The sequence below is a fragment of the Microtus pennsylvanicus genome, chromosome 8, assembly GCF_037038515.1.
Source record: "Microtus pennsylvanicus isolate mMicPen1 chromosome 8, mMicPen1.hap1, whole genome shotgun sequence".
NCBI lineage: Eukaryota > Metazoa > Chordata > Mammalia > Rodentia > Cricetidae > Microtus > Microtus pennsylvanicus.
In genome coordinates, this window is record NC_134586.1 from 104,859,902 (window position 1) to 104,885,641 (window position 25,740).

General features: G+C 45.3%; 1 protein-coding gene across 2 annotated transcripts in view; it reads left to right on the plus strand.

Annotated features, from left to right (window-relative positions):
- Nucleotides 1-25,339, plus strand: part of LOC142856580 (cytochrome P450 4F6) — a 29,558-nt gene extending 4,219 nt beyond the window's left edge. The window contains exons 3-13 of one of the 2 annotated variants that reach the window (XM_075984201.1): nt 929-1,073; nt 6,420-6,473; nt 6,562-6,689; nt 9,009-9,130; nt 10,285-10,555; nt 10,872-10,938; nt 11,109-11,232; nt 17,795-17,928; nt 18,015-18,079; nt 18,228-18,310; nt 23,203-25,339. In XM_075984201.1, the coding sequence (XP_075840316.1) occupies nt 929-1,073; nt 6,420-6,473; nt 6,562-6,689; nt 9,009-9,130; nt 10,285-10,555; nt 10,872-10,938; nt 11,109-11,232; nt 17,795-17,928; nt 18,015-18,079; nt 18,228-18,310; nt 23,203-23,209 (1,200 nt within the window). In that variant the 3' untranslated portion in view covers nt 23,210-25,339. Of the gene's footprint in view, nt 1-928; nt 1,074-6,419; nt 6,474-6,561; nt 6,690-9,008; nt 9,131-10,284; nt 10,556-10,871; nt 10,939-11,108; nt 11,233-17,794; nt 17,929-18,014; nt 18,080-18,227; nt 18,311-18,681; nt 19,432-23,202 lie in introns of those variants that run through there. The other variant, XM_075984200.1, reaches the window with a different exon arrangement.
- The last annotated feature ends 401 nt before the right edge of the window (nt 25,340-25,740 follow it).

Here is a 25,740-nt window from a genome sequence, read left to right on the forward strand (position 1 = left end):
AAACTTTTCTCATATTTACTCCTACTTAAGCACATTTATTTAATAGTGAAAGGCTAGGATCCACAGAGAACACACAGTATTTATCTGAGCCTGGACTACTTCACCTAATACAGTGTTTCTTGGTTAGATTCATTTCCTGGCAAATTGTACAGCTGAATAAAATTTAGTTGTGTGTATTCCACATCTTCATTAGCCAGTCATGTGTTGATGAGCATCTAAGCTGCTTTGTAGCAACAGGCTGCTTGTTCATCTTGGCCACCCAGAACCAAAATAACCGCACAGAAACTGTATCAATTAAATCTCTGCTTGTCCCATTAGCTCTAGCTTCTTATTGGCTAATGCTTACATATTAATTTAACCCTTTTCTATTCATCTGTGTATCGCCACATGGGTGTGGCTTTCCAGGTAAAGTTCCATACTGCACCAGCGGGTCTACATGGCTTTTCTCTGACTCTGCCCTTCTTTCTCCCAGTATTCAGTTTAGTTTTCCCCACCTACCTCTATTCCCTGTGCAGGGCCTGGTGGGGATGTTTCTTGTAGTTCTAGGGTTCCATTCAGAAATTTCTTACACCTGCATTATCTGAGTTTCAGTTCTAGATACTATTTCTTAGCCCTGTACCATTTACCATCACATGTCCTTGTAACAACTTTGTTATCTATCAAGTGTCATATCTATAAATCATTTGTGTGGATTTTCCTATTGATTCATCAAGCCACTGTTTAAGGTAAGAAACATAAAAATGGAGAGAGTGAGATGTCAGAAAGAGGCATGTAGATTGAAAGTTGAATATTGTAAGAGAAACATGGATGAACTTGAGGTGGCTTAGCAAGAACCATAGATTAGTGATGCGAGTAGAAGGGATGAGAGAGGTTGGGAGTGATTGGCAGAGACCCTTCCAGGACTACCCTCTGATTTCTCATTTCCTAGATGAGGAGCAACGAGGAAGGCATGCAGTTTGCAGCACACTTGGGCCACTACTTCCGTGACATCCACCTCTGCTGGTTTGGACCTGTCTACCCTGTCCTGAGGCTCATCCACCCGCAGTTCATTGCTCCCCTGCTCCAGGCCTCAGGTATCTCTCCCAGGATCCCAAGCCCTGGCCTCTCCCCTCCTTCTTCTCCCAGTCCTCCTCACACGTACACAGACCAAGCTGAGCAGGGGGTAAAGCCGTAGGGAACAGATGTCATGACTCTGTCACCTGTCTTCTGGATGACTGTGGACCCCGTCCTGGGTCTCCTGGGGTTTTGAGGTCTGTCTAAGTTGTGAGTGATGGACATCCAATCTTATCCAACAAAGGGAATCTACTGTCTAGGGGTGTAGCTCAGAGACAGAGCACTTACCTGCCATGTACAAGATCTGAGGTTGCATGTGTAGCACAGAAAAGGAAAGTAAAGGCTTCTATTGTTGTTGGGGTCAAGGAGGGAGATATTCAAGATCTTCAAGCACGACTATGCAAAGGGAGTAAACAACAGCTCCAGGAACCTTCATTTCTTAGCTCTGTTTTTTTTTTTTTTTTTTTTTTTTTTTTTTGGTTTTTCGAGACAGGGTTCCTCTGTGGCTTTGGAGCCTGTCCTGGAACTAGCTCTTGTAGACCAGGCTGGTCTCGAACTCCCAGAGATCCGCCTGCCTCTGCCTCCCGAGTGCTGGGATTAAAGGCGTGCGCCACCACCGCCCGGCTTTAGCTCTGTTTTTGTGGTGGTTTCACAGATAACTCTTAGAAACTCAGCACCCTTCAAAAAAACCGTGTAGTACTGGGCAGTGTTCTAGCGGCCTTCCAATTGATTTTGGTGGTAGGACTGGCTACTTCCTCTAATCACGATAGCTTGATCACTGAGACTCTGGGCAGGATGGCCACCTTTCCAAATAGTGGCATCAGGATCTGGAAGGTGTGGTGAGGTTGTTGACCTGAGAGAACAGAAATGTGGAGGCAGACAGCACGAGTTGTCCATCTGTTATAGAACACTGACGCTATTTCTGTTCATCAGTGCAAACGACGACGGTGCGCAGAGTTGCTCGTTTGAGTTGCTCTTTACTCGGGTACCTGGTGACCTAAGGAGGCACTAGTTTGATTAGTTCCTTTTCTATTGCTGGCTTAAAACACCATGACCAGGACATTTTGCAGAAAGAGGGCTTTATTTTGGGCTCACAGTTCCAGAGGGATGGGGCTGTGACCCCGATGTTGCGGAAGTACAGCAGCAGGCCCGCACGGTGACCGATGCTGAAAACTGAGCGCTCTTACGTCACACCACTAACAAGAAGCAAAGAGAGAAAACTGGGGGTGTTGAGAGACTTGTACCTCCAGTGACTCACTCCCTCCAGCAAGGACACATCTAACTTAACCTGCCCCAAACAGTGCCACCAACTGGGAACCAAGAATTCTAGTGCCTAAGATATGAGGGACATCTCACGTAAAACACCGCCTTGCTAAAAAGCTGGGTGTGGTGGTGCATGCACTTGAATTTCCTGTACGGGGGAGGTGCATCCTGGAGCACACTGGCTAGCTAGCCCTGTCAAATTAGTGAGCCCTAGATCCCAGTGAGAGACTTTGTCTCAAAAACAAACAAACAAACAAAAAACCAAAGTAGATGCCTCCTCTTGAGATTGACTTTTGATATCCACATGCACAGACACCAGCCCCTCACTCCCATGCATACATCTCCCAAGCAAGCAGCTTATATAGGGAAGGAGAGAAACAAGACAGTCAATATTTCCAGATCTCAGGTTTGCCCCTTTGGCCTGGGGTTCAGGGTATTAAATCCTGTATAGCTAGGCCAAGACATTCACTTGGATGTTGAGTTTTGTTAGTGTCTGTGGTCTGTGTTGCATTCTTTTTTACTGTTGCCTAGGCTGAGAGCAGTTACTTCAGAATGAACAAGTCATTAACTGTGTGTGTATACAGATCTGTTTACAATGTGTAGATTTTTTTCCTCAATATGGAGTGAAAATATTTCCTTATAATACAAAATATAAAGTCCCCCTAACCAATCCTTATATTTGTACCACTTTTCACTACTAATAAAAGTTGTTACATCTTAGCTGCGTGGCGGTGGCACACACCTTTAGTCCCAACACTCAGCAGGCAGAGGCAGGTGAATCTCTGAGTCTGAGGCCAACCTGGTCTACAAGTGAGTTCCAAGACAGCTAGGGCTCCACAGTGAAACCCTGTCTCAAAAAGCAAAACAAACAAAAATCCCACCAAGTAGTTTTTGCTGCCCATATATTCTTGAATGGAGAGTGGTCCACTGGAGACCGTCAGATCTTCTGTGATGTGTTTAATTCGCCTGGTTTTATCTTTTACCATTTTGAGAAAATCCAGTCATTTTATCTTCAGTCAAAATCTTATTTTTCCATGCAAAAAAAATTTTCTTTAGAAATGCTTTTTAAATTTTCTTACCAAAATATGCATTTCTATTTTTTCTTGCGCATCTATCTCCCGCTAAACTGTTTTGTGGTCGTTACGCTTTGTAGTTTTATTTCTTCTCTCAGTATCATGAGACCCAGCAACATAACAAACAAATTTGTCAGCTTCTTAGGAAACTATTCCATCTAAATCACATTTATTACATAATGTAACAGATTAAGGTCACTCACCCACATTTTATTGAGCTATAAAGTTCCTGACTGTGCAAGACCCAAGCAGATGTCACTGCTGCTCAAAATTTTTTAAAAGTCTGTTTTACATGTTTTTCTTTTGTCTCACTAATGCTTGAGGGTTACAGAATCTTACTTTCCAGCAGAGGCTCACAAGCTAACAGAGCCTTCGATGATCTTGGATAGGGAGCCATATTGTATAAGCAAGAAGGCATAAGGGAGGGGGCCAAAAATCTTTATGCCAACCCTGTAATTTCAGCATGAGATACAAAAGGTATCTGCTACCATGAAAACTGTGGGAGAGGGAGAGCAAACATCTGGCTTTTTACTGAAGAAATAAAAGGCAGTGGGTATCCAGTAGTGCAGACTAGGCTGTTGGGTCTACCCACCACAGGTCGGACTCAGAAAGTTTGTTTATTCATTATAAAATATAACATATAAAATAGAGGCTGTAAATCTGCCACTCATTGATAATCAGAGTCTCTAAGGCCATATAAATTTTATCACAAACTGTTAAAGATACAAAATGATACATAGAAACGATTACTTTAGGATGGGTGAGGTAACTTGGTGACTAAAAACACTTATTGCACAATCCTGATGGCCTAGTTTGACCCTGGCACCCACGAACAGTAAAATATCAAAACTGACTGTACAGATTTGTCCTCTGACCTCCACACGGCTGTCATGCATGCACACACCCGCACATCACACATTACACATGCACTCACAATAAAAATAAAATAAATTTTGTAAACAATTCTACTAATTCAAAGCGTAATCTTTAAAGGAAACAAGGCAGGAAATTTACATCTTTTGCATAGAACTTCCTGAAATGAAAGCAAAATAGTGAGACTGTAAACTCATTATGTGTACTTAAGGTAATATCTTTCTGTTTATTGGTTAAATAACTATAATTGTAAAGTAGTATATGACAATGAGAGAAACAGCTAATGGCCACCACCAACCCCTGGAATGTAATACATACAGTGGTCATAACTTTTACAGTGAAATATCATTTTCATTTTCTTTAAAAGATTTATTTATTATGTATATTGTCAGTATTCTGTCTGCATGTATGCCCGCAGGCCAGAAGAGGGCGCCAGATCTCATTACCGATGGCTTTGAGCCACCATGTGGTTGCTGGGAATTGAATTCAGGACCTCTGGAAGAGCAGTCAGTGCTCTTAACCTCTGAGACATCTCTCCAGCACCCTCATTTTCATTTTCCTATAGCAAGCTTAATCAGGCCAGTTGTCAGGATGCTCCTCCCTGAGTGGTTCCCACTAGGAGTGGGGTCCGTGTAACCCATTATATCAGACAGAATTGTGAAGTAGATCAGAACAGTAGAGCAGAACAGTGCCTTTAAACCAGATGCCTCATGGGCCATAACCTGGGAGAGGGAAGAAACTGCGCTAGAGCACACTTTTAAACCAGAAGCCAAGCGAGCTGTCACCCAGGAACAAAGCTGGAAGCACAGCAATTCAGTTCACTAAGTGACAGTGACAAGGAGTGCCTGGAGCAGGGACAGCGTCTAGGCCGTCATTGAGATTTCTGATGAGTTGGTAACTACCTGGAGAGGCCTGAGCCATCCAGGCAGAGCTACCAGAGGAGGTAACCAGAACACTGAGGTTCATACGGCCTGTCATTGTGAATGCCAATGATTGGAAATTATAATTTAATCTTTAAATCATACTTTATTCAGAGAGCTTGCAAGCAGAGAAGGCAGGGAGTCCTACCCGCCTCCCAGCTCAGCTCCAACCATCACATTGTACAGCAGGGGTAGGAGATGACGGAGAACAAAAGACCGTCCTGTGAGAGCTCAGCCTTTCTCCTCTGGCCACAGGCTCGGTCGTTCCCCTGGGGCTCATGATGGCGATGCTGCTTTCCCTGTCGTGCCTTGCACTTTTCCCTTGTTGTTCATCTGGACCCAGACGTTTCCAAGGATGTGACAAGGACTTAGGGCCAAGGACTCCCCATCCTCAAAGATACCACAGGATGCTTGCCCATGTGCCCTCCACTTAGGGTTGCCACTGCCCCCTCCAGCCCCAGGGTCAATGAGACAGGACTGGACCCATCAAAGCTATGGTGGAGCTTCCCCTGCAATGCTCTGCACGCTGTCTTCCTCTCAATCACCCCCCAGCTTGGAATCCCTTCATCTCAGCTGGTTGGAACAATGACGAGTCACTGAATAGTGAGGGGTCCTTCATATACCATTGTCTTCTCTTAGCCTCAGCCTCCTCCTTCAAGAATTCTCCATCTTGCCAGAATGCTATTGAATGTGATGGGAGACAGGGAATATCTGGGAGATATCTACGTCACACTGGGGACATTAATAGGACTGTATTTAAATTTTGTCTGAGGTGTATCCGAAGGGCACAATTTGATCATGTCAGACTAGTTTGTGCTGTGTCAAGGAAGACCATGTGTGTGGTGTGCAAGACAGGCCGTGATAACACATGCCATATGTCCAAGTATGTGTCAGTGAGATCAGAGAGCTGCAACAGACACTGTGTCCCAGGTCTCTGGGAAAGCTCGTGGAGTGTTGTGCTGTGTTCAGACATGGAGTGTTGTGTCAGACAAAGTAGGAGCCACATGAAGGCGTGATGGTCATGTGTGCCATGTTAACCTGACCTTTGCTCTACCTGTTGCTATGCCTGGTCTGGTCCCTTCCTGTGCCCCATCCCTGCCCTGCATCCCTATTTACTTTGTCTTCATCCCCTTCTTGTCATGCTGAGCTGGAAGGGGAAATGCACAGCCCTTGCTGAGAGTTCCCACCCCTCCTAAAGTCCATTGCCATGGGCCCTGATTGTTCTCCTTTGTGTCAGCTGCTGTTGCGCCCAAGGAAATGACTTTCTATGGCCTCCTGAAGCCCTGGCTGGGTGAGTAACTGAAGGCGAGGGTCAGGGGACTCCCTTGAGTGTTAAAGGGGGGCACTACCCTTGCCTATTGTCATGGCTTCCCTACCAGGGGATGGGCTCCTGCTGAGTTCAGGTGACAAATGGAGCCGCCACCGCCGCCTGCTGACGCCTGCCTTCCACTTTGACATCCTGAAGCCCTATGTGAAGGTTTTTAACAAGAGTGTGAACATCATGCATGTGAGTTTCTTGAGCATGGGGTCCTCCTGGAGCCATGTAGAAAGGAATTTGCTTTCATATGTAATCTGCAGGCGTGGGTACCACAAAATTCCCTTTCCAAACTTCAGTTTTCTTTTTCTTTCCTTTTTTTTTTCTTTTTTAGTTTTTCGAGACAGGGTTTCTCTGTGCTGCCTTGGCTATCCTGGGACATGCTCTGCGGACCAGGCTGGCCAGGATCTCAGAGGAACTACCCCCCTGCCTCTGCCTTCTGAGCGCTGGGATTAAAGGGATGCGGCACCACTGCCAGGCAATTTTCTATCTGTAATGGGGAACTAATAATCCATTCTTAAAGGGTAGCCAAGATGACACCATGGAGTCATGCTCCTAGCATACGAAAGGGGCTGAGAAGGACCTGTATCTAGTCACAGGAGCTTTGGGAAGTCAGCACGTTCATCTGGCTATTGCTCAGTAGGTCTTTCTACAAACTACACTGTAACAGGCTTGTTCTTTTAGGCCACCAAACAGCTCCCACATCAAGACACAGAGACTTGTTGTTAGTTTTAAATGCTTGTCATAGTTTTGACACTTTTTTGGCTAGCTCCTTTAACTTAATCTGTTTCTCTTTATCCACCTTTTGCCTTGGCCTTTCTTACTTCTGTATATCTTACTTCCACTGCTTTTGTGTGTCTGACTGGCTGGTGTCTGCTGCCTTCTTACCCTAGGCATCGCTCTTGCTCTCTCCTCCTTCTCTTGTTCCTTTAGAGCCTAGATTTCTCCTCCTATTTATTCTCTCTCCCCGCAAGCCCTACCTGTCCGTTTCTCCTGCCCAGCTATTGGCCATTCAGATCTTTATTAGGCAGGCAATGTGAAACAAATGCAACATATCTTCATAATTAAACAAATGCTGCACAAGCAAGTGTAACACATCCTTGCATCATTAAAAACAGATGTGACACACCTGTACACAGTAAGAGTAATATCCAGCCACATAAACAAGTGTAACACATTCTTGCCTACTTAAAATAACAGTCTACAACAACATACCACTCTAAACTCACTGGCCTTACACTCTGCACGGTGACAGATATCTTTATCCCAGCACTTGGGAGACTGGGGCAGAAGTATAGTGAGTTCATGGCTATATAGCAAGACCCTGTGTTGAAAAAACCAGTTCTTGTGCTAGACAGTCTTCTGAGCATGCACAAAGCCCTGGTTTCCATTCCAGTATTAAAAAAAATATATAAAACATGGTTTGGGGGAGTGTTTGTTTTCATGTATGTGTGTTTTAGGTTGGATTTTTGTTGTTGTTATTTTGGTTTGTTTTTTTTTGTTTTTTGGGGGGTTTTTTTTGCTTTTTAGGGGGCAGTTTTAGACAGGGTCTCTATATCTCTGGCTGTCCTAGAACTTACTGTGGAGGCCACGCTGGCCTCAAACTCACTGAGATCTGCCTGCCATCTGCCTCCCAAGTACTGAGATTAAAAAGGTGTGTGCCAGCATGCCTGGCTAAATAAAAGAAAAAACAACAACTTCACTGGCTATTCCCTAAGGAAGTCTGGGTCTTCTAGCATGGAGAGGCTGGGTTCTGAAAGAGAGAACGAGGAGAAAAGCTCAGTAACTCTCCAAGCTTAGAGTCAGAGATAGCACACCATCATTTTTAAAACACTCCTCAGGTCCGAGCAAACAAGCCCTGAGTTCAGCTCAGATTCAAGACATGGAGAAACAGTCCTACATCCCAATGGAAATGCTACAAGGGCTTGTGGCAAAGACTGAGGGTGGAGGAATCATGAAAAAATGAAGACATTTCTGAACCTCCTGCCACTATGCTAACAAGGATGGCAATGACAACAGACATTTATTGATCACTTACTAGCTACAGAAATATTATGGCAGTTCCATGATCTAAGTCATATGATATAATTTCCACACTGCTCTAATGTAGAGATCACTATGACGACGACATTATGGATGGTGAAACTGAGGGCCAGAGAGGTCAGGGAGCATGTCAAAGTTCACCAGCAGTAAGAGAGTAGAAGCAGGGAAGCAAGATGTTTATGTATAAAAATCAAGTCAATTTAGTTATTACTAAAGGTTTAGGTGGTGGGACTGAGGAGAGGGTGATAAGCTGAACAAAGGTGCACAGAGGTGGACGCGAACTCGGATCCTGACTTCCAGGCCTGCATGTTTGTCTCATACAGTAACACCGCTGTTCTCACCCAAGCCTGGCCTACCCTGGGGTGGAGTGCCCAGGGCCAAAGACCAGAAGGCTGGCTCAGAGCAGGGTAGGGGACTCTATTCAAGTTTTGGAAGATTCAGCCCATCTCAGTTTACTTCTCTGTCCAGGCCAAGTGGCAGCACCTGACTGCCAAAGGCAGCGCCCGTCTGGACATGTTTGAACACATCAGCCTCATGACCTTGGACAGTCTGCAGAAATGCATCTTCAGCTTCGACAGCAACTGTCAGGAGTGAGTCACTGTCTTTGTCGGGGAACCTGAGCATGGACCAAGGCAGGAGGCTGGGGATGGAGGGACTGGCCAGAGGGAGAAAAGGTGGGCTATAACTGACATTTAAGGACAGTGAAAAGAAAGAGTGACCCTTTCAGATAGGTGGGGTTGTTTAGATAAAGCAGGGAGCTGGAGACATGCGTTGCCATTAACAGGCAGTTTGGAAAAAAGACATCTGAAAACGAAGTTGGGGGGTTCAATTTGTTGTTGTTGTTGTTGTGACGAAACACCTGAGCAGAACAGCTTAAAGGAGAAGAGGTATGTTTGAGCTCCTGGTGTCGGAGGTTTCAGTGCTTCCTGGTGGGGAAGGGGGTGGGAGAGCACCTCCCATCATGATGGCGAAGAAGCGAAGAGTGAAGATTGCTTGTGCTTGCAACCAACCTTCCCCTGTTGTCTCCGTGGGGCCCCAGCCAATGGGATATGCTGCCCACATGCTGAGCAGGCTTTCACCCACTTAGTCTGCCCTGAAATTGCCCTATAGATTCACACTGAAATATGCTTCCTTCAACTCCTCGATGTGTCTTAATCGAGATTAACTGTTCTGATCCCCATAAGAAGAAGGGAAGTGGGCACAAAGTCCCACCCTAGCTAAAAAGCTATTTCCATTGGTATCTTCTGGGAAAGGGAGAAATCAGTTTTCTTCAATCGAGTGACACTGGGCATATCTACCACACTCCAGGGCAGACCTCATGCTCAGCACAAATCAGACACCATTTGTGTGTGTGTGTGTTCTTTGGTTTCATTTGGAGTTTTTTTGTTTTGTTTTGTTTTAAGAGAGAGGAAAAAAAAAACAAAGTTGGATGGGTGGGAAGATTCAAGAAAGAATTGGCAGAGGGGAAAGAATATGATCAAAGGTTAAAAAATTATTTTAAAAAAAGATTTAACTGTCACCAGGCAGTGGTAACCAATTCCTTTAATCCCAGCACTCAGAAGGCAGAGGCAGGCAGATCTCTGAGTTCTAGGACGGCCAACTCTACACAGAGAAATCCTGTCTCAAAACAAAGGCGTGTGCCACCACCGCCAAGCAAGAGGGAGCTAATCTTAGCCCTGGGTCTCTGCCTGGGCAGGGGGTTTATGTGTCCTAAAGTTTGCCTTCTCTCTGGCCTGCCCTACAGGTCTCCCAGTGAATACATTGCTGCCATTTTGGAACTCAGCTCCCTCATAATGAAACGGCAGCGCCAGCTCTTCCTGCGCATGGACTTCCTGTACTACCTCACTGCTGACGGGCAGCGCTTCCGCAAGGCCTGTGACCTGGTGCACGACTTCACAGATGCTGTCATCAGGGAGAGACGCCGCACCCTCCATAGCCAGGGTGTTGATGAATTCGTAAAGACCAAGGCTAAGTCTAAGACTTTAGACTTCATTGATGTGCTCTTGCTGGCCAAGGTGGGCTTTTCTGGGGTCTGAGTTGCATGGATCCTAATGTCCAATGTTAGCTAGAAGTTGAATTTAATCTAGAGAGTACTAGGGAGTACAGTGGTTGTAAAAAGGAGGAAAAGGTTAGAGATAAGTTTTAGAGGTGACTGCTGGATGCTGTGTAGAAGAAGCAAATAACAGTAAAAAGCCAAGGACAAAATTGTGTGGAAGGCCCTGGAGATAATACAAGGGAATCCTGTGTGCACAGTGAGTGTCAGGCCTTGTCTCAAGACAGGCTTATTAGTGTTCAGTCACTGTATGAGCTGTGGTCTTGCTTTGTCTACAGGATGAACATGGAGAGGAGCTGTCTGATGAGGACATTCGGGCAGAGGCTGACACCTTCATGTTTGGAGGTGAGAGTCCCTATGTAGGGTTACAGAAAGGGAAAGATCTCCTAGTCCCAGAGTCATCTGTCAGGGGAAACCCAGGATCTCTCCATTCCTTGCATCCACCGGTTCCCCAGCCTTCCTGAGGACCTTGCTGCCTAGACACTGCCCAGCCTGTCTTCCTGTTGATCCTGCAGGTCATGACACTACAGCTAGTGGGCTCTCCTGGACCCTGTACAACCTTGCGAAGCACCCAGAATACCAGGAGCGCTGCCGGCAGGAGGAGCTGCTGAGGGACCGTGATCCAGAGGAGATTGAATGGTGAGCGTAGGTCCTTGTGATCTGTTCTATAGCCCTTCTCTTTGGCTCTGCTCCCCAGATGGAGAAGAGAATCTCCTTTGGTTGATTTTTCCATTATTGCTTGGTGTACATAGAAGCTGAGCTCAGGGAGATGGCTAGCAAAAGAAAGACTGTGCTTAGTGACGGAGACCTCTCAAAGCCCACAGTTAGCTGGGCAGTTGTGGCGCACGCCTTTAATCCCAGCACTTGGGAGGCAGAGGCAGTCGGATCTCTGTGAGTTCGAGGCCAGCCTGGTCTACAGAGTGAGTTCCAGGACAGGCTCCAAAGCTACAGAGAAACCCTGTCTCGAACTCTTCCCCCCAAAAGCCCACATTTACCACCTCACTAATTTGCTAGTCAAAATTAGCAAACTTTTATAAATCATCTGAGTGCACTGTAGACAGGGGATCCTGGGAAGTGAGCTGCCTTGAGCTTCTGAGACCTCAAAGCTCTCAGCTCCTTCTCCAACACCATGTCTGCCTGCACACCACCATGCTTCCTATCATGATGATAATGGACTAAACCTCTGAAACTGTAAGCCAGCCCCATTGAAATATCTTCCATTATAAGAGTTGCCATGGTCATGGTGGCTCTTCACAGCGATAGCTACCTTAAGACACTAGGGTGACCTCAGATCCATCTATTGGACCCTGAAGTCCAATCACTGAGGAGGAGTTGCCCCAAGAGACCACCTCTCACACCATGATCTGTACTTTAGTTGATGTAAAAGCATGAGGATTTTATTAATTCTGTCACAACAGGGTCTTTCAGCATTCGAGAAGCCAGAAAGACCCTGAATAGCTGGTACAGGCTACTTTGGGGGTTGTTTTCCAACTATTGAGATTGGCTTATTCAAATGGCTATTAGCAATGATTGGTCTGAGCCATGATGAGAGAGTGGTTGCTAGATCAGGCGGGGTAAAGGGGAACATCTGTGAGTCATCCTAACCATATCTGAGGAACTGAGTCAACATCTAAGGGTTATCTTGCCCCAATTCTAATAACTGAGTTCTATCTGGAGAACATCCACAAGGACAATCCCCAACATTCCAGTGTAGTAATAAGAGCGGCGGGGCTGCGTCCCCAGCACCCCGGCCGCCTGCTAGCTTATGCCCGAAATAACAACACACAAACTGTATTCATTTAAACACTGCTTGGCCCATTCTCTTCTAGGCTAATTCTCACATATTAATTTAGCCCATTTCTAATCATCTGTGTGTAGCACCCCAAGGTGCGCTTACCGGGAAGATTCTAGCCTACGTCCATCCTGGGTCAGCGCTTCATTGCGTGTGCCTCAGAGAGCAGAGCTCTCACCTCCTCCCGGGAAAGGGGAGCATGGCGTCTCTCTGAGGTGTCTGCTCCTGAGAGGAGAGCTGTCAAGTCTGAGCTCACTTCCTCTTCCTCCCAGCATTCTGTTCTGTTTACTCCTCCCACCTATGTTTTAACCTATGAGGGCCAGCCAAGCAGTTTCTTTATTTTTTTAACCAATGACCTTCCTCCATCATTCCAGTATGTGCATGTGTAGTTCCCAGAGGAGGGGGAGCACTAGTGCTGAGAGGCCTCAGCTTTAAGTTCTACACATCCTCATGCCCCTTCTTGAGTGCTGGAATTATAAAATCATGTCACCGTGCCCATTCCTAGATACGTTTTTAAGTTGGTCAGTTTGTGGTGGGATATTTGCTATACTGCCCAGGCTGGTACCAAACTGACGGACTCAAGTGATCATCCTGCTTCAGTCTGCAGAACGGCTGATCTTAACTGATGAAGCAAAATATAAAGGAAGCCAAGCTGCTTGATAGCACAGTGAACGAGGCACTCAGAACTTCTTCAGTTTAAGGAGACATCTTTGCTATACCAGAAAGAAAGCATGCATCAGACAGTTTGACATGCTTAGGGGTCAGGGAGAGTAATGTGCCTGGATGCTTAGAAAATGCATGTGAGGACTAGGGAGGTTCCTCATGAGACTGGAGCTGGAAATGCAACATTTTAAAACTATTAAGAGTTTGAGCTTCCCAGTGGGTGGTGGCACACACCTTTAATCCCAGCACTTGGGAGGCAGGAGGGGGCAGACAGATTTCTGTGAGTTTGAGGCCAGCCTGGTCTACAGATTGAGTTCCAGGACAGCCAGGGTTACACAGAGAAACTCTGTCTCAATAAATCAACAAATAACTTGAACTTTAATCAAAGGTGTGTACACTGAAGACCTTTGGAAGTCAATGTAAGATCCAAGATAAACATGAGTGGGAAAGCCTTGTGTGGAAATTCAGGCTGCAATGTCAGAACTATGGAGACTGCTGCAGATTATAGTGTGTAGACTGGGCTACAAATAAGACTTTACTCAAGGTTAAAAAAAAAAGAAAAGGAAAATGTGTGCTGTGCTGTTTAAGGCAGCCAGAATGTATCATGATTTTATCAAAACATTCCCAACTTAATGAACGTTTGCCTAGCTTCCAATCTTTTTCTTTTATTTATTTATTTATTTATTTATGTATTTATGTATTTATGTATGTATTTATTTATTTATTTATTACTGTGTACTTGTGGGTTGTGCCTTACCCTCTGAGCCTTCTTGCTGGTCCTTCAGCCTTTCCATCTAACAAACACAATGCAGCGAGTATCTGTGTACTTCAGTTCAACCCTGTGTATAAAGTGTGAATACCTGTGCAGAACAAATTCCAAGACTTCAGTTGCTAAAGTCAGACCTTTAGAATATGAGCTGTTAAACTGCGTATTTAAAAAATGCTTTGGGATTAGAGAAGTGGGATCAGCATCTAAGAGCACTTGCTGTTCTTGCAGAAGACCAGATTTTGGTTTCTAGCACCCACGCTGGGTGATTCACAACTGCCTGAAACTCCAACTCCAGGGAATCTGTTGCCTTCTCTGGTCTCTGCAGGTACCTTCATGGACACACACACACATACACACACAATCACACATACACATAAATAATTTTAAAACATCACTCATGAGTTCTATAACGTAGTAGCTCTTGGAAAATCCCCTTCCACACAGAGACCCGGAGAGTGCTCACTTCTTTGTGTCTTCAGTATGTGTGTGGAACTTGGAAGTGTTTGTGAATCTGAAAAGTTGTAGCTCACTCTGCTACATGAATAAATACCACTGTACGTGCTAATGGTGTTAGACATGGCATTCATCTTTTGATCAGCCGTGCATATGTCTTTTTCTGTGACAAATTACTTTGTTTTCCTATCTCTGGAATTTTTATGGTTTTTATTTTTCTTACTGATCAATACATTTTAAAAATGTTTTTAATTTTTGTTTTGAGACAGCTGTCACTATGTAGCTTAACAGCCTATACAATGAAATGTCTCTCTGTACTTAGTTCATTCACAGTCAAAAAACTCAAAGAAAACAATAATATACATAATCTAGACTCTCTGTGTATTTTTCATCTTTATGTGGCTTATTTTTCTTATGCTATTACTTTTTCTACAAGTTTAATATATTTTTTTATAATCTTTACTCCTTTAACCTATGACTGTCTGTGATCTTTTATATCATAACTGTCTCTACTCTTTTTTCTTTCTCTCTCAAGCCTGCATACATTTATTCAACACTGTGACCCATTTATAGGTTTTTTCATCTGAATCTGTCTTTATTGCATATCTGTAATTATATTCTGACCAGAAGCACCCTTTTTATTTATTATTGCTAAGCAGGCATGTCTAGGACCAATTCCATGGTCCTGCCTGCTTGCTCCACACAGTCCAACATGGTGGAAGTCCATTCACTGCCTCTGAGACTGCTGAGTGGGAGCCACACTCACCACCTCAACTCTGGTAACCAGTTGGCCCATGCTGCCACCAAGTGACTTGCAGCATGCTGACCACAAACCCCATTCAAGTGCTTGGCCTCCTAAAAAAAAGCCAGAGTTTGTTCTGGGAAGCTTCCATTTTGAAACTGCATGTTTTTGGAGTATTTTGGTTTCTTTTTTCTGGTACCACTGAATCAGAAAGACCTCTCTTAAAGGAGCCATGGTGTTCCTACTTGCCGCAAGCAAACAGAGCCCATCCAAGGGAAAAAATAATGCTCTCTCAGGTTTTAAAGATGTAGTCACCCACATTGGCACCAATTTGTTGGGGGGGCTGCTTGTTCATTTCCTGGCCACTCAGACTCCAGAAATTATCATACAGAAACAATATTATGTGCAACACTGTTTGGCTAATAGCTTAAGCATATTTCTAGCTAGCTCTTACTTTCTAAACTAACCCATCTCCATTAATCTGTGCATCACCACAAGGTCATGGCCTACCAGCAAAGTTTCAGCAGCTCCGTCAGAGACATCTGTCTCCTGTGGCAGCTACATGGCTTTTACTGACTCTGCCAACTTTCTCCTAGCATTAGGTTTAGTTTTCCTGCCTAGATGTATTCTACCCATAAAAGACTAGAGCAGCTTCTTTATTTATTAATCAATAAAAGCAACACATATATAGAAGAAACTTCCCACACCAATCTAACAATTATTTAACCTTTAATTTTTATACATTTTCATATATGTGTATGGTTGCATGAGTCTCTGCCGTGTGTGTGTGTGTGTGTGTGTGTGTGTGTGTGTGTGTGTCAGAGATGACAGAAGAGGGCATCAGATACCTTGGAACTTGAGTTAAAGACCGCTGTGAACCAGTTAACGTGGGTTCTGGGGACCACACTCAGGTCATCTGGAGGAGCAGTGTGAGTGCTGTTAACTATTGAGCCATCCTTCCAGCTTGAGAATTTTAAAAGTATGTGTATGATGTGTGTAAGAGGGTGGACATGTGTGTATGGGTGTTTGCATGTATGCTGACAAACGTGTGTACATGTGTATGGAGGACTGGTGCTGACATCCGATATCTTGGCTTTTCTCCACTTCCTTTACCTACGGTCCCTCTCTGAACAGAGCTCTCCTGATCTGCCTCTGGGTCAGCTATGACCTCCTGGTTGGAGAACAAAACTTCACTCTTCATGCTTGCATGGCAAGCATTTTATCTAATGAGCCATTTTCCCAGCCCCCGAGAACTCATGACATATTCAGTCTCTTCCTGGTTCTTCTTTATTAGAGATGGAAAAATCATTCTGGTCTTATCAACCATCTATAACCCTAAGAATGTTTAGTTTACTGCTTTCTCTTTTCAGTGCCAGGGATGGAGCCCGGGCCTTGGACACAGTAGGAAGTGCTATTGCTTGAGCTTCATCCCCAGCCCTAGCTCATCGTACAGACCTTGTTTTTGGGTCCCTGGGCTACCATCTGTCCATTATAGGTAACCTCTGTACATGTCTACATCCCCAGGATCAATGCATGCGTCCCCTCTACCACCTCACACCTCAGCCAGTCTTCATACCTTGTTAATTCTTACCTGGAATAGATGTGAAATAACATCTCTGTTAACTCGTAATCTGGTGTATTTACCCCTCCCTCCTCCTTCCCTCCCTCCCTCCTTTCTTTCTTTCTTTCTTTCTTTCTTTCTTTCTTTCTTTCTTTTCTTTCTCCCTCCCTTCCTCCCTCCCTCCCTCCCTCCCTCCCTCCCTTCTTTCTTTCTCTCTTTCTTTCTTCCTTCCTTTCTTTCTTTCTTTCTTCCTTTCTTTCTTTCTTTCTTTCTTTTCTTCCTCCCTCCCTTCCTCCCTCCCTCCCTCCCTCCCTTCCTTTCTGTTTGTTTTTTGAGACAGGGTTTCTCTATGGAGCCATGGCTCTCCTTAAAGTCACTCTGTAGACCAGGCTGGCTTCAAACTCACAGAGATCCGACTCCCTCTGCCTCCCCAGTGCTGGCATTCCCCATTTTCTTTGGTTACCACCTTGCTCATCTTCTTGACAAGCTCATATTCTGTTGACCTGTTAGCCATTGCATAGCCTAGGCTGGGCTTGTCCTCCTTCTGCCTCAGCTTCTCTGCAGGAATAATAGTCCCAACTTGGACACCTCTTTTTAGATATATTATGCTTGCCCCCCTCCCCCGAATTCTTAGTTTATACCCTTTCTCTACTTTTCTCCTAGGTCATATGTTCTTTATCTGTTGATTTTCAAGATTTCCTGAGTGTGTGTGTGTGTGTGCGCGCGCACACTCTTTATTTTACCAGATATTAACTTCTCATGTATTCACGAGCCTGTCTAGAGTGCACTAATATCCCTTTCATTCCAGCACTTAGAAAGTGGAAGCAAGGGAATCAAGGTTAAAGGTCACCCTTCATTACATAACTAGTTCAAGGTGAACATCGGACCTGAGAAAAACTAAAGCCAAGGGGATACAGAGAGGGCTCAACAATTAAGAGCCCTTAACTATTTTTCCAGAGAAATCTAGTTTAGATCCCAACACCAACAACAGACAGGTCACAACAACCTATAATTCCACCTCCAGGGAATCTGACTCCCTCTTTTGGCCTCCACAGACATAAGTGGAAGACACATGCACACTCATAATTTAAAAAAATTAGTTATTTTTTAAGAACAATAGTTTTGGTACAAAACTGTGTATGGATCAGTCTCACCGAGTGGCAGAGAGGCTGGGCAGGGCTTAGGTCTTGCTCCTGGTTAACTATGTGTTGGCTTCCTCAGGGACGACCTGGCCCAGCTGCCCTTCCTGACCATGTGCATCAAGGAGAGTCTGCGCCTGCATCCTCCGGTTACAATGATCTCCCGATGCTGCACCAAGGATGTTGTGCTGCCAGATGGTCGGGTCATCCCCAAAGGTGCCCTCCGTATCAGTGGGTCTGGTTAGGATGGTGGTCCCCAGAAACAAAGTGGACCTTTTCATCATTGTCCCCTTACTCGACAGGGAATGTCTGTGTCATCAGCATTTTCGGGGTTCATCACAACCCTTCCGTCTGGCCAGATCCTGAGGTGTGACCCTGCCCTTTCCCCAACTCTGGGACCTGGGGAAGAGGCCTACCTGGGAAACCATCTGGCTTTTTCTATGTTTGTCTTTTCTGCGGCCAGCAGAATGTGGCGAGAGACACGACCCTTTAGCATAGTCTTGCCTGGTTTGCAGGTCTATGACCCCTTCAGATTTGACCCAGAAACTCCACAGAAGAGGTCGCCTCTGGCTTTTATTCCCTTCTCTGCGGGGCCCAGGTAAGATCGGTGATCTTGGGGTAAAGCGGGGGCGGGGATATCTGGGTCCGATGGTGGGTTCAGGGGACAATTGGGTCAAGATTCTGGGTCTCCTTACCGACCTTTGCTTGGATTGTGTGCAAAAGGCTGCAAAACCCGGGGTTGCAAGGTCAAAGGCTCTGTACTCGGAGTCCTGCCCTGGTCTGAGTTGGCACTGAAGCTATGCCCCAGTAATACTGAAGGCCATGCAGGGTCCCAGGCACATCAGTGCCCTTCTGCCTCTCACACTGACCAGGCGCATCAGAGACCCGGTCAGATTGGGTCCGAGGGTGTGTCTGGCTGGGGAGTGCCTGCCTGGGTCCCGGTGCAGTCCCCACCCTGTCCTCCCGCAGGAACTGCATAGGACAGACTTTCGCCCTGAGCGAGATGAAGGTGGCGCTGGCGCTCACACTACTGCGCTTCCGCGTCCTGCCCGACGACCAGGAGCCGCGCAGGCAGCCGGAGCTGATCCTGCGCGCGGAGGGCGGGCTGTGGCTGCGGGTGGAGCCGCTAAGCACGGGTACACAGTGACCTCCACGCCTGGCCTGGTTCCACCCCACCCACCCGCTTACCTCTTTGGATTTTTGACTAAGTAGAACTGTCTTCTATGCCTGGGCGGCGAGCACCAATTAAGAATTTGACGCTAAGATCCTCACTGTCTCTTGCTGATGCGTGTTTTCCTGGAGCTCAAGCCTAGACTCCATCCTATGAGAGCTACCACAGGTGTTTTGAGTAGGAGAGGGGAACAGTCTTTCCGGCAGAATTGAGTCTCTGTGGTCATTGAGGCAAACCCTTAAATTCACTACTATTTGCCAGCCCCTGGCATCCATATACCCAAAGAGTCTGGAATGTTCGCATGGAAGCTCCAAGCCCCCTTCTCTGGTGCTGCCTCAGTCCAGACTCCACTCCTGAGAAAGTCCGCCAAACGATGACCTCCTCCCCAGGGATGCTCAAAACTACTTCCACAGGGTATTAAAACGCGCCCCCCCCCCCACCCCAGAGAACAAACACATGGGTTTTCAGTCTTCCTTTCCTGTCTCCTCTCTGCGGGGCTAGAAAGCCATCCCGGAGCGTGATATCTATTAAACCTGGGCTTTTTCTAATTTGGCCTGATTTGGATTATTGCGTTGGCGGAGAGGCTTATTGGGATGCAGAAACTTTCCAACTACGTTTCCACCTTTTTATCCTCATTCGTCAAACTTAGCGCGATCCTCCTGCTTCTTCTGTCTTCTTGATGCTGCACTTACAGAAGTGGATCGCTAAGCGAGACCAGACTTGATAAGGGACAGTTGTAGATTCGGAAGACTATTGTTCCTCAAGCTTGGAACACTGGAGGATGGTGTTAAATAATTTTCAGGGCTTGTGATAGCTAAAGCAGCTAAAATTTAAATGAAATCATACTGACAGGCTACCCCGCTTGCTTTTGTCTTTTCAGCAACCTTGCTGAAATAGCAGTCTCTCGCTGTTTGCAGGAGGCTCTGACAAGCTTACCTTATCGAATCATTTCCGGGCTTTGACTTCTCTTTTCCCGTCACAAGACCATTAAAACTGAAGTTCAGGGGCTAGAGTTCAGAGGTTAAGAGCATTGGTGGTTCTTCCAGAGGTCCTGAGTTCAATTCCCAGCAACTACACACATGGTGGCTCACAGCCATCTATAATGAGATCTGATGCGCTCTTCTGGTGCTCAGGTAAACACGGAAACAGAACCTTGTATACATAATAAATAAATTAAGTCTTAGAAAAAATTAAGCCTTGGCTTTTGCTCTAGGCATGCTTAGTTTAAAAAAATAATTGAATTTCAGCTGGGCATGGTGGCACATGCCTATCCTTCCCCCTACTCAGGAGGCTGAAGGAAAGGATCATTAGAGACCAATGATTGAAGTCAGCCTGGGCTACACAGTGAAATACTGTCTCAAAGCTGGGCTCAGGTCTATTGGTAGGATGGTTGCCTAGCGTGCAGGAAGTCCTGGGTACCAAACCCAGCATCCCATAATCATGTTACAAGACTAAAATTTAGTACTTGGGGTCTGGAGGTAGAGGTCAGAAATTCAAGGCCATCCTTGGCTACACAAGTTCCAAGCCAGCCTGGGATACACAAGCACTGCCTCAAAAAAAAAGTTATTGAAAATAAGTAGTTTTACCACACAGTGGTTGCACACACCTTTAATCCCAGCACTTGAGAAGCAGAGGTAGGCCTGGCCTACAGAGCAAGTTCCAGGACAGCCAGGCTGTTACACAGAGAAACCCTGTGCCGAAAAACAAAGATAGATAGATAGATAGATGATAGATAGATAGATAAATGATAGATAGATAGGTAGATAGAAGATAGATAGATAGATAGATAGATAGGTAGGTAGATAGAAGATAGATAGATAGATAGATAGATAGATGATAGATAGATAGATAGGTAGATAGAAGATAGATAGATAGATAGATAGATAGATAGATAGATAGATGATAGATAGATAGATAGATGATAGATAGATAGATAGATAGATAAATGATAGATAGATAGATAGATAGATAGATAGATAGATAGATAGATGATAGATAGATAGATAAATGATAGATAGATAGATAGATAGATGATAGATAGATAGATAGATAGATGATAGATAGATAGATAGATGATAGATAGATAGATAGATAGATAGATAGATGATAGATAGATAGATAGGTAGATAGAAGATAGATAGATAGATAGATAGATAGATAGATAGATAGATGATAGATAGATAGACAGCTTTTTTTCTTTTCTAATGTGAGAAATGGCTTTAGAGCAAAATTCTATTTCAAGTCCATTTAATTTTAGGTTTCTTCCCTTTTCTAAATTGCCTTTGGTTTTTTTTTGTTTGTTTGTGTTTTGTTTTTTAGGGGGTTAGTGATGGGGTTGGGCCCAGAGCCTAACACATTCTCGCCTATTGAGCTACACTCCCAGCTGAGTCTGTATTTTATTACCTTTTCATGTCATATATTCACTTAAAGAATTGGAAAAGTATTCACGTTTGAGAGTTAAAAACAGCTAGAAACATAACGAAATAACTTACCATAAACAGAAACAAGTCTCGCACGAGGTTGTTTATATGTTTGTTTACAATTATTTGAGACAGAGCCTCACTGTGGAACCCTGGCTCACCCGGTACTTGCTAGGGAGAACAGGCTAGCCTCAAACTCACAGACTTCACCTGTGTCTGCTTCCTTGGTGCTGGGATTAAGTTACATGCCTCCACACGCCGCCATTATTGCTTTATGTTAAAGTACATTTACATGTTCATTTTCGTGGGGGAGGGTGCACATGCCACCGTGCATATGTGGAGGTCAGAGAACAGCTTAAGGGAATCAGAGCCACTGCCTAGAACCCTGAACTGATGCAAGCCAGCAGGTTTGGAACAGACTGCCTTCCCTACCGACTCACCCCACAATCCCGCAAATGAAATTTTAAATGGTCTTAGTACATTGGTGACTCTACTCTTTGGTGTATCGCAGTGATAATTACCTTTGACTTTATGCCTTTCAGCCCGCACTCACCCACATCTGAACTTAGGGAGCATCGCACAACAAGAAAGATCTTAGACTTTGAGCAAATAAAGGAAATTGGTGAACTCTGGGTAAAACTCCCTTGGGAATGTTGCTGTGTGCCCTTTGTCTGGGAGAATAATAGAAACTTTGTATTTTGGTAGTCACTGGGTGGACTGTTTCAAGTGACTGCAACTGCTAGCTAGCTTTTGGCCACCATACTCAGTATTCCCATAATATTTATTTATTTAGAGATTATAATGTAGTTATAACACTTCTCCCTTCCCTTTTCTCCTTCCAAATTCTCCCATATATCCTTCCCCACCCTCCTTCAAATTCATGACCTCTTTTTCATTAATTGCTACTATATGCATATATGTATATTCATATATATTCCTATATATCCTGCTAAGTCTGGACGGTTCCTTGTGTGTGTGTTTTCAAGGCTGTCTGTTTATTTATGACAGGTGTAGTGGTGCAAGCCTTTATCTCATCACCCAGGAAACTGAGGCAAGTGAGTCTTGTGAATTCAAGGCTAGTCTACACAGCAAGTTCCAGGACAGCCAGGACTATATAGAGATATCCTGTCTCAAAGGAAAAATATTTATTTTTATTTTATGTGCTTGTGTACACTGAATGCAGAAGCATACATGCCAACAGAATCCAGAATTGGGCATTGTGACCCCCAGATCTAGAGTTACAGACAGTTGTAAGCTGCCTTGTGGTCCTGAGGACAGAACCCTGATCCTCTTCCATATCAGCAAGTGCTCTTAACATCTGAGCTGTCTCTCCAACCCCATGATTCTCATAACTGTATAGTGTGTTACTTTTATTTTCAAATAAATTTTGGCAGTTCTGTGCCCTTTGAGTTTTCACATAAATGTCATAATCAACTGAACACAGTAGTACACACCTTTAATCCTAGCACTCAGAAGGCAGAGGCAGGTGGATATAGGGAGTTTCAGGACACTTTGACCTACATGGTGAGAACCAGTCTCAAAATTAATTAATTTCAAGATGGAAGTGTCTACCTCTACAAAGAATGCTGCTTGGATTTTAAGATTTTTTTAAATCAATAGGTCAATTTGAAGAGAATCAGCATTTTAACATTGTTGAGTTATCCTATCCATGAACATTGTATGTCTCTCCATTTATTTGGTTCTCCTTGAATTTCTCGCACCAGTTTTCATTATAGATGTCTTGCACATATTTTGAACAACCGAGTGCATTTTTTATGGTGCCCATCAGTTTTAAAAAAAAATGGTCCTTTTCACCAGGAAATACTCCATTCTTTGCTTTATGGTGGAGCAAACTGTTTCTTAGAGTAATTGCTACATTTCATTTCCTGCTCTGAACAGGTTTTGAAGATTCTGCCTAGCATCGCAATGCTCATGAAGAGTTGGGGGACCGGGTTTTGCCGATCCCTGACCTCCTACAGATGCCTGTGTAAATCCTGGAAGACTCTCGGCAGGGCTAGTGAGGGTCCCTTTTGTCTCCTGACCTTGGAGAATGCTCCCTCTGTAGGACAGTTTGAGAACAGCAGGCACAAAAGAGATGGGTTCAACGTGTCCCTGACTGCGGTGGGGATTTGGGCAAGGCGCACAAACCGCCCTTCTGAGGGCTCTAGAGGCAGCCTCCTGATGCTCTTGCTAACTGAACTGAGATGACGGTGAGCAGGCAGAGGGAGGTGAGGCCGTTCCTAACATCCTACAGCGTCAGGAACCCTGACTCTACCCACATACCCTCTCTGGTAGCCGCTCTGCTAGGAGTCTGACTCTTCAGCACTTGCTCTCTGGAACCAATCACAGAGTAAGTCTGGACAAAGTCCAGGGTGGTTCAGGGGGATCATGTGATCTGGGCAGAGGCTTGTTAGTTCTTCTATTAAATAAATGTCTTTTCTCCTCTGGATGCCATCACTTGCGTCTCCCCCTGTGACATCAGGACTCTGGTCCAGACTGCTGAGGAGTGCACGGTAGGAAAACTTACCCCTTGAGGTTGCCTGAATGCAAGAATGGACAGACACACTTTATACTATCATGGTCATCACAGTCCTTTAGAGGAACAGCCAATACAATGAGAATATGTTCCTAAGGGTGCAGCATGTCTTCCGCAGTTCTGGCTGAATCTGTATGGCGCAGAGGCTGAGGAGTCTGAATGGCGAAGTTGAGAATTTGTACTTGCTCAGTCCGGGAAGCTGGATGCCTCCACAGTTCAAAACCTGGAGGGTACCTGAAGAACCATCGGTCTTCAGTACACATTGGAAGAATGGCGAATCTAGATTCCAGTGTCCACAAACAGCAGCAGATTCCAAATGGATCCACTTGCCAACAAGGCATGAAGGCGGGCAGGAAAAGGCAACACTGCTTGTTTTCCTTCAGGTCTCTCTATATCGAGGCTGCAGTCAGAAAGTGCTGCCTTCTAGGGGAGGACCTTCCTCTCCAGTTCATCTTTCCAGAAAGTAGCCTCATAAGCCTGTCCAGAGGAATGCACTACGGTCGTCCAGTATACAGTAAGCATATTTTATGTAGAAGATGCTGCATAATGTAGTACTTTCCTGTACCGGTTGGTTTATGTGTGTCAACTTGAGACAAGCTAAAATCATCAGAGAGGAAGGAGCCTCGGTCGAGGAAATGCCTCCATGAGAGCCAGCTGTAGGCATTTTCTCAACTGGTGATCAATGAGTGGGGCCCAGCCCATTGCGGGCCCATCCCTGGGCTGATGGTCCTGGGTTCCATAAGAGAGCAGGCTGAGCAAACCAAGGGAAGCAAGCCAGTAAGCAGCACCTCTCTGAAGCCTCTCAGCAGCTCCCATCTCCGGGATCCTGCCCTGTTTGAGTTCCTGTCCTGGCTTCCTTCAATAATGAAAAGCAATGTGGAAGTGTAAGCCAAATAAATGCTTTTTCCCCAACTTGCTTTTTGGTCATAGTATTTTGTCGCAGCAATAGAAACCCTAAGACATTTCTCTACACGCTCCACTTTCTGCACATAAGACTTGCCCACAGCAGCTCCTGTAGGAATCACCAGGCTCTTCCATCACTCCCTCTTCTTGGCCCTCCTTTCTTCTCCTCAAAGACCCTCCACGGACAGCTGCCTCCCCAGCTGTGAGATCTGCAGTCAAGAGAGCTGGCCATCCCCACAGTCAGATGTAGAAAGAGGACTCAGTGTCCCCTTTCTGCCCTCTCCTCGTGGACGCCCATCTCCTCAGAAGCCTTTTCAGTTCCACCCCACATGTCCCGCTACCCCTTGCCCTGCAGCTCAGCCCAGCCCAGCCATGTTCTGGCAGCTGGGCTTATTATCTTTGCAATCTGACCTGGGTAATCTCCAGCAGGGCTGGATTCTTTATTCCTGATCCTTTTTACCTGAGCCCTGGTCTTCTTAGACTCCAAGCCTTGGAGGAAGAACGTGAATTTTCCCAGGCTGTGAGGCTGTCAGGCAAAAGCATCGCAGAACCTTAGTGACACGCCAAGAAATGTTGCACAGATCCTTCCATCTTGCAAGCTGCTCTGGCACCGGGATTACCTGATCCTGGTCTCCTGGGCCTCTGAAATTCTATTCTTTTGCCTAATATGTCCTGTCCTTATAAGGTCATGGGTGTTGGGCACATGGTAACTCTCAATTACCATTGCCCACACCTCCATTCGTGTCCCCCATCCCAGAAGGGAGTGTCCAGGTTCTGAGGATCAAGTGCTTTACAACCCCAATTGCCTTACCTTTAAACAAGGCCAGCCCTACCCCCATATCTTGGCTACCTTCCCAGGCCAGGAGCAGGCAGTTAGGGCTGGCAGCGATTGGCTGGTGCAGTCTAGCCCCTCATAAACCCCTCCAGGTAAGAAGTCAGGGACATCTTTACCAAGCTGCTGGTGGTGGGTCTATAGGATCCTCTCAGGGTAGAGTGAA